The 12,216-nt window shown below is 50.6% G+C and overlaps 4 protein-coding genes across 4 annotated transcripts; 2 read left to right on the top strand and 2 right to left on the bottom strand.

The window, feature by feature from the left end:
- Positions 1–3,504: 3,504 nt before the first annotated feature.
- BU25DRAFT_338031 (uncharacterized protein) lies at positions 3,505–5,003 on the bottom strand (the record flags this gene model as incomplete). Its single annotated transcript, XM_033702706.1, has 2 exons — positions 3,505–4,668; positions 4,722–5,003. The coding sequence occupies 2 exons, from the start codon at positions 5,001–5,003 to the stop codon at positions 3,505–3,507; spliced, it is 1,446 nt and encodes a 481-aa protein (XP_033563135.1).
- Positions 5,004–6,565: 1,562 nt separating this feature from the next.
- BU25DRAFT_420381 (uncharacterized protein) lies at positions 6,566–7,840 on the top strand (the record flags this gene model as incomplete). Its single annotated transcript, XM_033708009.1, has 1 exon — positions 6,566–7,840. The coding sequence occupies one exon, from the start codon at positions 6,566–6,568 to the stop codon at positions 7,838–7,840; it is 1,275 nt and encodes a 424-aa protein (XP_033563134.1).
- A 646-nt stretch (positions 7,841–8,486) lies between these two features.
- On the bottom strand, positions 8,487–9,198 carry BU25DRAFT_420380 (uncharacterized protein; the record flags this gene model as incomplete). Its single annotated transcript, XM_033708008.1, has 2 exons — positions 8,487–8,896; positions 9,063–9,198. The coding sequence occupies 2 exons, from the start codon at positions 9,196–9,198 to the stop codon at positions 8,487–8,489; spliced, it is 546 nt and encodes a 181-aa protein (XP_033563133.1).
- Positions 9,199–10,699: 1,501 nt separating this feature from the next.
- Positions 10,700–11,253, top strand: BU25DRAFT_457210 (uncharacterized protein; the record flags this gene model as incomplete). The annotated part of the gene is made up of 2 exons (XM_033710095.1): positions 10,700–10,924; positions 11,011–11,253. 2 exons carry the CDS (start codon positions 10,700–10,702, stop codon positions 11,251–11,253), a joined length of 468 nt encoding a protein of 155 aa, XP_033563132.1.
- Between the last annotated feature and the right edge of the window lie 963 nt (positions 11,254–12,216).

Here is a 12,216-nt window from a genome sequence, read left to right as displayed (position 1 = left end):
CCGCGCTGTAAGCGAATCACTATCTCACCAGTAACGATGGCGAGGCGCAGGATGTCGTACCACGCAGGGGCTCGCCGTTCATTACGAAGGCACAGCCTCGGAAGATTGAGAGGGTGTTCGATTAAAGTAAGCGTCTACCATTTGCGAATACCGGTCCTGTCTGACAGTAGCAAGGGATTCTCAGCGCTCAAACCCGCAAGCAGGGCCGGCAATGGTGAAAGTGAGAGCGATAGAGAAATCATGCCTGGAATTGGAGCGACACGCAATCGGTTCGAACATGAAAACACGATGATTCGGTCTGTGCTATTGCCAACAAGCGGCACAGTCGTGGATCAAAAAATCATCGAAGCTGCGCTTTGCAGCTGCCTCAGATGCTACGAAACAGAAGCAACTGCCTTCCCTGCGTCCTTCGCGAAAAGCACAGCCCACCACCGGTATTATTGAGGTACGGTACGGTGACGCTACTGGTGCTGAGAATAGCAGCGACAGCGCAAAACAACATCACAACAGCCCCCTGCCAGCGGAGCGGCATAGTCGAATGTCAAGCACGACAGTGAAGTAATGTACTGGGGGCACTGGATTCTCGACAAAGAAACAGAACCCTCTCTCCTGCAGTAAATTATTCTCCAGTCGTCTTTCCGGCCCAAAACTGCTCTTAGCCGGGCAGCATAGAGATCATGGTACCAAAAACTGCTTTAGTGCTGACGACAGCGACGACAAACAACGAGAGTGATGATGTACCACCACCTGAGCCCGTGGATGTTGATGGACAACTCGAATACTACGTTTGTGGAAGATTGAAGACCTACGCTTGAATAAGCGTATGCGCCGACACGAGTATCTAGTCAAGTGGACTGGTTATGACGGCCGGACCTAGGAACAAGCAAACGCGTTTGCTTGTACTGCTGCGACAGAAAAGTACCACACCCAACAACCGAATCAACCCGACCCTAACCGACCCAACTAGACCTATGACTGAAGGGGTATCCGCGGCACCTATAAGGGGGTACTTTCAGTATGCGACAACCATTTACCACATGACTGAGCGAAGTTGGATTTGACAGCGTTAGGAGGGAAAGATAGTGATAGCAGTGTTGCACACGGCTTGTTGTTTTAGGCGCTGAATGTGGATGGATGTAGGTTAGTAACATGCCTCGATCGACATCCGGAATGAAAGTATGGTGCCTATCGTACTACAGTGCAGCGTCCGAACGACGCGCGGAACGTGCTTGAACGCTGCTCGTAGCAAGAGAAGTCTTAACAGCGAGAGAGCAGGCACTTACACCGAGGCCTTAATATTGCAGCTAGTGCGCAACTTGAGCACATTCTGAGCCGTGACCTGTTCAAGCCGGCTCAAAGAGCAAAAGAGAACAATCAAGGAGATCATTTGCTCTATCAAATATATCTTCGATCGCTTGCAACGTCACCACTGCTCATAATGATACTTTCAACGTCTGCTTCCGTCAAATGCAGACTACAGCGCCCGTTCAAACGAACCGGCAGAGCAGAAACGTTCGCTCTTTGACAATCGCTTATCTTTCGGCCACAAGCTGTATCCATCATATCTATTGCGCGGGTTGCAGCACATTGTAAACCGCCCGTAAGGTCTAAAGCACTTCTTCCTCCTTTCGATCCGTTACCTACCGGCCGACCAGAGATTTCAATACCTCCCTGTTTACTTCGCACAGATGATCGTCGCGCCGACACAGCTTATACCTTTCCTATCGCCAAAGGAGAAGAACTAATAGACACTTTGAAGAGTTATGCTTCAAGGATGACGTCCATCAACGGCAGCGAGTATGTTGATGCATTTCAAAGATACGTTAAGGAATTGCACAGCGAAGAGATACCCTTACCACCACCGATACAAATTCATGAAGAGAGGTACTGTTGAAAAAGGATCAAAAATTCCAATACTAGACGTCCTTCGGCCTGGTAAAAAGAGGGACGAAGGATTGAGCTGCGCCTGCGGCAGGGTCAATCATTCATCGACATGGAGACAATCTTTCAGAGAACTGCATTGTTCATTGCTCGAGAAGCAGATCGCATCCTAGGGAAGGATGAGGTCCGAAAGCTGCTCAAGCAGAAAAAGAGGGGGGAGTGGTCGTACAACGAAACCCAAGAATTGATGGCGCTACGGAAGGGAGGGCTTCCGCTCACAACTCTCGCAATGCAGCTACGGAGAACGACACAAGGCGTACGAAAACAACTTCGAGAATTGGGAACGACATTAGCAGCACCAGATGATGCCCAAGGTCCTCAAGAGCTGCCGCCGGGGTTGCGAGAGTCCCTCTTCGACACTCGATTGAGAGCGATTTGGCGAGCACTCCTAAAGTCTGATATGGCGCAGAGTTGGAAAGAGACGCTTCTGCGACCAGACGAGATTTCGCTTTCGAAAGTCTCGGAAGGTATTCCTGAATCTCTTAAGAAAGTTCTTGGAGGGCTAGAACCGCCCACCTGGTACGACCTTGTGAGTTTGCCACTGATCGATACCAACGACGCCGGCGTGTACGCAAGGCTTGCGATCTCTCAACATGAGTTTCAGATGGCAAGTGATCGCTATCTTTATATTGGGTCGGCAAGCAAATATGGTGGTGGTTTGAACTGGAGGATTGCTGACCACACAAGAAAGATGAAGCCCAAATATGAGTCAAGACTTCAACGTGATACTTCTCAATGTTCTCGACGGTCTGGGATCACTAGTAGTTTTGCTTCATCGCCGCCTTGCGGAAGCCTCATCTCAGCAGGTCATCCATAAAGGGATATCACCGGAGGGTTAATCACGAGTGGCGTCTCCGAAGTGCCCCACTCCCAGTAGTCACATCCCCACAGTCAGTGGCTTTTGCACAGACCCGCTCCGCACGTGCTACAGTCCGAACTGAACGACTATCCCAAGCGTTATGTCAGCAGTTCCACTCGTGCAAAACCACTTAGGTAGACCCGCACATCATGTGTGTGTGTAGATGCATTGATGTAATGCCGAGTTATGCTACCATTGTTACAGTATGACAATGTCACATAGGCTACTGTACTGTCGCATGGTTTGGCGCTGACTTTGTGGACGAGGAGAGATGGGAAGGACTCTCGCATCCTGTCTCAGCTTTTATGCCTACAAGGCAAATGAAGCTACGAACAGTAGGTATAGGTGGGCGGCTGTAAACAACGCTAGTGTGACGTGGCAGTCACTCTCATGACAGATGAGGTACGACAGGCAGGAGCACCGCAAACTGTGACACAAGTGATATCACGATGTTGGAAGAGCTTCGAGAGCTCAATTAAGGACATCAGAGACGTACGGAGTCATATTCTATCCCTGGTTGAGGGTCTCCGTGTTGAGTTGTGCGGCCTCGTGCCAGTGCCCGGATAGGCTCATGAATCTACATTAGCTCGCACCTGGATAGAGTACAAAACAAGCGATGAGCACACAGTGCTCGAAAGTCTTGAAGCCTCATTGTCGTGCGTCGCAGCGAAAGCACAAGCTATATGTCGCAATCTCGTCAGAGCTTAGGACGAGATGGACTGTAGTCGTCTATGGACGCCCGTCAGGAACTCGTCCTCATCGATACACTGGAAGGGCCTCTCTTCGTCCTTGTCGTCGAGGCCGACATTTCCGTACGGGCCCTTACCGCTAGGTCCCATATTCGCCGGCCAAAGTCCGTTAGACGAGATTTGCGCCAGAGCAAAATCACCGTGAACCAAGCCGAATCCTGGCTCGAAGATGCACTTGACGAAGAAAACTTCCACGTAGATGTCTCGAGGCACGCAGCTTTCTGCGCCCCGGCGGACAAGGCCACGAGCCGCCTGGAGTAAAGCTTGCAAGGCATCAGTTGCTGCAGGTGTCGGAAGGTTTCCTTCGTATCCACAGATATGCAGCGCGCGCACCTGGAGATCACCATTGAACCTAGCATCCTCGCGAGTAAAGAGATCTGCACACGCAGAAGGAAGTGAGATGGACAAGGTTCGTAGCCTGGCGCAGGATCTGAGCGTGTCGCAAAGATGTTCACAGCGGCTCGAAGATCCGACATGAGGGTATCGAAAGCCGTGCTGCGACAGTGGGCTATGTTCAAGCACCCGGAGTGTATCTCGCGATGCTTTCACAATAGCCATGACACCCTCAATGGTAACGTTGGAAGTGCACGTGACATGGAACTCTTCCAGGTGGGTCGCCGTACGAGCAACAGCAGACAAGTCGTGGTCAGTAATGGGCATAAAGGTGGTATCGCCTAAGAGTTTCAATCGCCGCAACTGGCTGAGATCGAGTGACTGTAATGGTTCAAAGATGATATGGTTCCCTCTCTCGGCAGCCTGCTGGAACGTCGGTTCGACACATTGGAACTCCAATGACTCTAGCGACCCGCCTCTACCTGGGACTATAGTCCGCCATGTTTTCGAATCTAGATACCGGATCGTGGTCCACGGAATCGACATAGACGCAAGCTGCCTGCAATTTCGCAGCAGATCAGCTATCAGGCGGTTTGTTTCAGGAGTGTAGAAACCTTGGAACCACATGCGCTTGACTTTGGAAGCCAGTTCAGGAAAGTCGTTGAAGGTTTTGATTGTTTGCTTGAGCGAAGCAAGCGGATCTCGATACACGGCAGTACCGGTGGGTCTGTCGATGAGCTCATAAAGCAGATAGCTCGATCGCCGGTTTGAGAGCTCCGCCCATCGCTGTAGGACCATGAGAAAAGCAGGCGACTAGTAGCATTCGCAGATGTACTTACCTCTCCTCCTTTGTAGCGGTTGATGGAAACACTCCTGAGGGCGTATTCTATAGCCCACTCGTGCCATTGCCAGCACACTCGGCGTATGCCAGACGTTGCATCCCACCTGAGCATCTCCGGTTGGATAGGCCCTTTCACATAGCGTTGCACGCTGGCTTTTCGAAGGGGAACCGGGACTTGAGTCAGACCGAAGGTGTACATAGGCCCATCACGGATGTTGCTCTCAACAACCTCCTCAAGGATCGTGGAAACGATCTCGAACGGAAGCTTTTTGATGTGCATTGTAGGACAGTGAGCAGGCGGACAGCAATGACATATTAGCAGTAGCTTGGTTCATTTATCTGACAATGAGTTGCATCATTGCAGACATATACGAACCACGTGGGTTCGCCAAAACTGCTAGGCTTCGGGAGTGCGCGGGAGAGATTGCTCTCAAGCCAGACACTTTGCCTTCTCAGAACATGCAGAATCTTATCAGAACATAGCGCAAACGGTTAGTAAAAACCACAAGGATCACAGATGTTGATACAGGAGTACTTAGCTGCAATGGGTGTCTTCTGGAAAGATAAGAATTTGAGGACATTGGCGGTCGCACGGTTTTGACCTGACGAGGATGAAGACAGATGTACAAGCGTCTTCGTATATGGTAACAAAGCCTACATCAGGTCTTTAAGGCGTGACGATACTGTAGCGAAAGAGAAAAGAATACTATGACTCTCGCAAGTCCTCTCAATCCAGGACTCACAGTACCGTTTGAAACGCTGTTGTCAGTTGCTGTGTCAGACACAGCTTTCCTTGTTCTTTGCTTTGTTTGACTCGTGTACACTCGCTTGCACAATCGGCTTCCGGTATGTGCACAGCGCAAGTTACTCATCTTACAGGGCCCCCGGCCTCGCTTAGCGTTGAACTTTCCTCTATTAGCGTTAGTCTACCTGTCCATGATCACAGTTGGGAACAGTCAAGTACGGTATACTTGCAAATCTCAGAATTTTTCGACACAAATCTCCAAATCAAGTAAATCAAGTCCAGACCCAGATTTTTGCAGTAAATCAAGTCTTGGCGGTGGGTTTGATTTGAAGATTTGAAGGATTTGGATAAATTTGATTCGTTGCTTTAGTGTTGTGGGTGCGTTGAGGCGTGCTATGTGCTAGGCGTCGGAGATGCCTGATTCTGTACCGTGTCCGTGCGCGTACAGTAGCGCAGTGCATGACATCATATAATGCGCCTAATAGCATGAGGTTTGAGCTCAATTACCACACACGATCAGTGGCAATGTCTAGAGTGATATTTGGCTCGCGAACGCATTCGAATCTGTAGCGGCGTCGGCCGCTGTACTGTACTGATAGCTACGATAGACGATAACGTAGGACTATCGGGTCAATGGAATACTGCTCTGTATTGTTATGTAGCTAGGAAGAGACGACTATATACCTGATCTGTACCACACTAGTCCAGGGTGGTCGATCAGGGGTAGAGTGGCCTTGTACGGTCCAACCGATACCGCAACAAAATCTCGTGAACGATCTGCCGAACAGATGTCAGCGCTACCACGTGGGGGGTTTGAGGACTCAGTGTTGCAAACACACTGCACAATCCAGCAATATGGTTTGCTCTTACAGTACTGGAGAGACCCAACAGCTCTAGAATATGATGGCATCTTATCTTACCCTTCGAGATCCGTGTGTTTCATCAAGGCTGATCGTGTCAATGACTACAGCAGAGGCAGCACATGTGAAAGATCCACAATCGCATCCCGCTATAGCAGTACCTCCACTTTCACCTACTCGAGGCAATTTGCAACTCCACATTTATAACAGAACCTTTCAACGACCGACTTCACGTCCATGTCTGTCCCAGATGCAGGGCCACGGGAAAATGGCTACGCAGCCGACCTGCAGATCTTCCGTCGCACCTTTGATTGCGGTCATCTTGATGAGTTCATCGAAGTACGACTGCTTGAAGGCGGAGAGAAATTGCATAATATAAACACACTCGAAGTGTTCAAGGAATACAATAGAGCTGAGAACTGCCCAGTGAGCATCAAGGCGCGATGTCTGAACTGCGCAAGAAAAGCGAAAGACGAAGACGACAGAGACCAAAGGGTACGACCAAAGAAAACACTGGGCGCGTACCAAGCAGGCACATCATCCACGTATGCAAGAAAGACTGGTATAATCCCCCAGGGCGGGTTTGAAGGTATCTTAGAGAGGTACAGATATTCAAATAGTCAGGGCACGGCCGTAAAACCTCATCCAGGCGTTTCGGAAGAGGCGTATCGAGCTCACCGCCTTGAAGTTGAAGCAGAAGCTGCAGCATACCCTGGCAAGTGGCTAGCGATTCCAGCAAGAAGAGTTGAATCAGCGATGCACCGGAGGAACATGTCTCGCTTGTTTGGAGAAGAGAACAACGAACCGCTCCAGTCCAACATAGATGGCGACAACGGCAGCGCTCAAGGTGGTGTACTCCCACAAAGCAGGAAAGATGGCGAATCATCCGGTCTGTGTTCTGAGCTAGAAATGGTGGAAGGCAAAGATACCGGAGACGTTACCATGATAAAAGCTGAAATTGACCCTGCCAAAGGTACCAACTGTTTCTTTCTCGCGCTCCCGTCAAAGAGCGAAGATGAGAGATTCCGACCGGTTGCCATGAACATGAGGTCCTTATCGGGATTGAAATTCGATAGGCAACGAAAGCTTCTCGACGCGGCTGACTTCATTGGGAAGAACAGCGACGGCACCCCCTCGAGTCGTGCGACGGAATTACATTGCCCTCAGACCGCCAATAGCTCTGCTTCATCGGCAAGAGAGGCCGCTGTCATGGAGGACTTGATCGACCAGTGTACCTTATATCTCGAAAATCACTTTGATCCAGCCCTTGTAGATACGAGGTACGAGAAACCACGACCTTACCCCACCGTGCCCGAGAGAGGTACGCTGGACTTTATGACAAGAGCGTCCACCAGGTCTGAACCATTTTCGAGGAGGGAGTCAGGCAATGAGAGTCCAGACTGGGCCTGCCAAACCTCCTTGGCCATTGAGACTGGAAGAATTTCTATGGATAGTGTGAGCATGCAAGATCGGGAGTCGATATCGTCGAAACACATTGGAAGCGATGCGTAGCCCCACCAAACCATAGCGCAGGAAAGTGCAGGGTGTCAGACCAGGAAAGAGGCGCGTGATCTGCTCATCGCCTTCCAGTGAATACAGCTCAGTTCTTTCCGCGGCAGGTACACATTCAGAAGGCGCATTACAGACTGTGCGAAAATGTAACGGTCTATGAAGCCTTCTGAACTCTAGGGTTAAGAAGGTCGACCTTTTTGACCGCGACAGAAAAGCAAGCGCTGCTCGTCCGGTAGGAAAGCTCGAGAGAACGGAAAGCGTGATGCAACAAGAGCCACCTAGGCGTGACAATACGCAGGTGCTTCGCTAATGGACCTGAACAAGAGCCTGTCTGCCTTGAATTGGCAAGAAAGCGGGAAAGATGGCGAGGAATGAGCCGGGTCTAGATGAAGGGGACCAGGGCGAGCCGCTACCGAGCCTAGAAGGGTATAATAGCTTGGCAATCACATAGATTTATAAATTTGTGTGATTTACTGCCTGACTCCAGTGTTCTGAAGCTAGCGATTTGCATCATTGATGTCTAGAATTAGACCGCAGGCAAACAAAGGCTGTTCCAACACGCTGCACCTCGAGTGACTGTCGTGCAATTTAAAATGGCAACGGCTTCTTGACCCCAAATACGCATGATATAAAAAGGCCCGATTGCTTACTGGCCGCAGAATATGCTGCTAATAGGCACCGCCGCTCCGCTTCCGCTCATGATCATAGCGCTGCTACTATTGAATGTTTTGATTACGTCCTGTGTAAGGACAACACAGCGGACTAGTGCAAGCGGGAAGAGCTTAACGAGATTTGAAGCTTGTTCGTTTCCTGTGAAGCCAAGCTGGTCAGTGATTCCCGTGGCTATGAAAGAGCTGGCGATTTCTGGTACAGCATTCTCTGCAGAGATCACTCCTGCTATCTGGTTAGCTTCGGAGCAAGCTGGATAAATAACTAACGTCCCTGGCGAGAAATGTCCCGGCCTCCTCATCTCTGCGTCTGAGCAGTTAGCGAACAGCGGCAGAAAGAATTCCTTTGCGGGAGACCCATTGCCTTGCCCTGCAGTGATTGATACGGCTGGGATGCCATCAAGCAAGCAGTTGTACTTTCTTTGCCCAATCACAGGGAGTGGGAGTAACAGATAAAGCAGTGTAGTTTTCATGCTGCGTTGTTATTATCTGCGATGTGATCTGTGTTTGGAGTAGGCAGGCTTCTTAAAGAGAACAGTGCATCCATCGCTTACTAAGGTTTTGATAAAGTTGGGTCCCAAAACCCTGCCCATGGAACAGGCTTCTCAGCTCGCTACTTGCTCTGTGACGTCCAAGCTTTGAGTCTGTTGAAGGGTTCAGATGTTGTCGGGATTCGTGGACAGTACGCATGTGGGAAGAATTGAAGGATTAAACTGACTATTCTACATGCTACGGAGGGAGCTATACATAAGGAAATGTCTACGTTGACGTTGTGTAGCTGTCAACATGTAGTCGTGCGACGTAGCAACCAATCAGCAGATAAGCGCCTATGCGGCCGACTGCAAGGAGACACCTCAACCGTGACAGATGTTGATTGATCTATCTGGTGAGCTATGGTGAGGATCGATCGGGACTATATAGTAGAAGGGGATAGCAGTGAACGGATGGGGAAGCAAACTGACTAACTGAATTAGCTGGACAATCAGTGCAGCGGACTGTTGGCGAACAATATTGAAGAACTAATCTGCTTGTGTACACCTGCAATGCTCAACCATAGCACCTCAACGCATCGTCTACGGAGGGTATTGCTCTTGGTCGGTTATGTGTCCATGAAGATTTAGGCAATATCCAGTTGTACAAGCATCTCATCGTTGTCGTGCTCCACCCACTGCTCACCCGCTGCTCACCCGCTGCTCACCCACTGCTCACCCACTGCTCACCCACTGCTCACCCACTGCTCACCCACTGCTCACCAGCTGCTACCAAACGTATCACTTAAGTCGTTCGCTCAGCAATCCACCAACACATCATTTCTTTATATTTTTCCCGTTTTAGAGAAACACAACTTAAATCCAATCAACGGTAGTACTTGCAACTGTTCCGCATTCGCTATGTATTAAACGATGGATTGATTTCTTTGTGTGACGGTTTATGGAGTAAAGCAGTTATGTCTGCCACGTGTGCTGGTGCAGTGCTCTTGCCTGTTCCAATAGCACTTCCTGTCTGCACGACAGATACGTCATGTAAACAGACCCCGCTGGGGGTCGAGTGAGGGAGACAGAACACTGAACAACAACACAACAGAATATACCTGATTTTACTGCCTCGCGCGGTTACCCCTGACTTACTGCCCTGCGCGGTTACACCTTCTGTTGAAGTGAGTGGATTGTGTTGGTTGATCTTACGAGCTATTGGCTAGAATCGATCGAGACTATATAGTAGAATGGGATAGCAGTGAAGGGTTGGGGAAGCAAACCAAGCTAACCCAATGAGCTGGACGATCAGTGCAGTGGGCCGTTAGCAAACACTGCAACGGACCGCTAGCAAACACATGGCGATCGGTGGATACCTTCACTCCCTCCGACAATAGCACCTCAATCTTAGAAGATGCTTGCGGATTTTTAGAATGTACAGTCCCTGCTGAAGGACACTCCGAGTTTATCCGCAGAGGTAGTCAAGATCGCGAGTCTGAGAACGAGGGCGCAGCGCGCTTATGTAGTTGTGTATTGTACACTTAGCGGCCTGCATTGAACACCTGCGCTATGCTAGATAGTCGAGCTGTGGCGCATGCTTCTAGAAGCTTCTCCCTGCGCGTGTACAATCACAGTCGCTTGCGTGCTATTCTTAGAAGTTGGGAGTGTGAGCCCACTGGCCTCTTGCTCATTCCTCCTGCACACCCACTGTCGCTGCGATGGACGCAGCCAGTCGAGCGCTGGCGCTGGCCCTGCCGGCAGATGTAGCTGATACATTTGCTAATCGGTCAGAGTATGGCAACGCTCCCCTCTCCACTATTATTCACCGTGATCATGGACGACGCTCGCGCGAGGAGCAAGCCGAAAGCCAGCAGTACCTGAGTCGGGAGGAGGAGATTGCCCTTGTGAGGTTCTTGCTGCTCAAGTCCAACCTTGGGCAACCTGTGCGCATCAAGTTCATACGCTCGCTAGCCTTCAGTATAGCACGTCAACGAACATCTGGTAATCGACTGACGAAGCCCTGGGCAAGAACTGGCCGAAGGCCTTCGAGAAACGGCACCCCCAACTCCAGGCTAAAAGAGTCCGATCGATCGACTGGAAGCGCCATAGCAATAATATACATGAGAAGGTCGTGGAGTGGTTCGACATGATCGCACCGGTACTGCAGGACTCGAGCGTCGTGCCAGAAAACGTCTATAACATGGATGAGACAGGAGTCATGCTGAGCATGCTTGGCTCAGTCAAGGTTCTAGTAGGTAAAGATGATCGGTAGAACAACAGAGGTGCTGGTGTGAAGCGAACCATGGTGACGGCGATCGAATGCATAAGTGCTGACGGTAGGGCCCTGCTACCTCTGATCATCTGGCCTGCTTCGACTCACCGAAGCAACTGGACCACATACAAGACAGATGGATGGCACTACGCACACTCTGAGAACGGATACAATGATTCCAAGATCAGCCTGGAGTGGCTCACACGCGTGTTCGATCTGCAGACTAGAGAGCGTGCTAATGGGAAGCCACGTGTTCTTGTGGTCGATGGCTTTGGGACGCATGAAACCCTTGAGATTCTGGAGTTTTGCCTGGCGAACAACATCATCTTGTGCTGTCTCCCCTCTCATACTTCCCACAAGCTCCAGCCGTGCGACGTTGGGCCCTTCGCTCCTTTGAAGACAGCATATTGTGACCAGGTCGAGAGGCTGAACCGTGGAGGCGTGGACACGGTTGGCAAAGAGCACTTCACCTACTTGTACAGCCCTGCACGAGACAGGGCTATGACCAAGAGAAACATCTGGGCTGGATGGGCAGCAACGGGCTTGTTTCCCTTCAACCCAGAAAGAGTGCTGAAAGACATTCCAAAGCCCCCCGCTGACCTTGTCATTCCAAGAAACGATGACGCGGCCAGACCCTGTCCGTCAGCTGACGTGGTGCACACACCTGTCACGCCCGTGACTCCAGTGACAACCGAAGCACTTACAACATTGCATGACATGATCAAAGACGACACTCGGACGCTTGATAAGGCTAGCAGGCAGGGTGTCCAGAGACGCATACAGAAGCTCGCAAGTGCCGCCCGCATATCCTTCGCCGAGCGAGCTCTTCTCCAAGACCACAATCGCTTCCTTTTCAAGATCAACAACGAAGCCAAAGTCCGCCGATCCACCAAGTCGGTTGTCTTGGGGAAGGCAAAGGTGATGAGTTATGAGGACCTTGAAGCGGCACGAGCGAAGAGGGCT

The sequence above is a fragment of the Macroventuria anomochaeta genome, assembly GCF_010093625.1.
Source record: "Macroventuria anomochaeta strain CBS 525.71 unplaced genomic scaffold BU25scaffold_11, whole genome shotgun sequence".
NCBI lineage: Eukaryota > Fungi > Ascomycota > Dothideomycetes > Pleosporales > Didymellaceae > Macroventuria > Macroventuria anomochaeta.
Note: the sequence above shows the minus strand (reverse complement) of the source record. Positions and strands in the feature narration are given on the sequence as shown.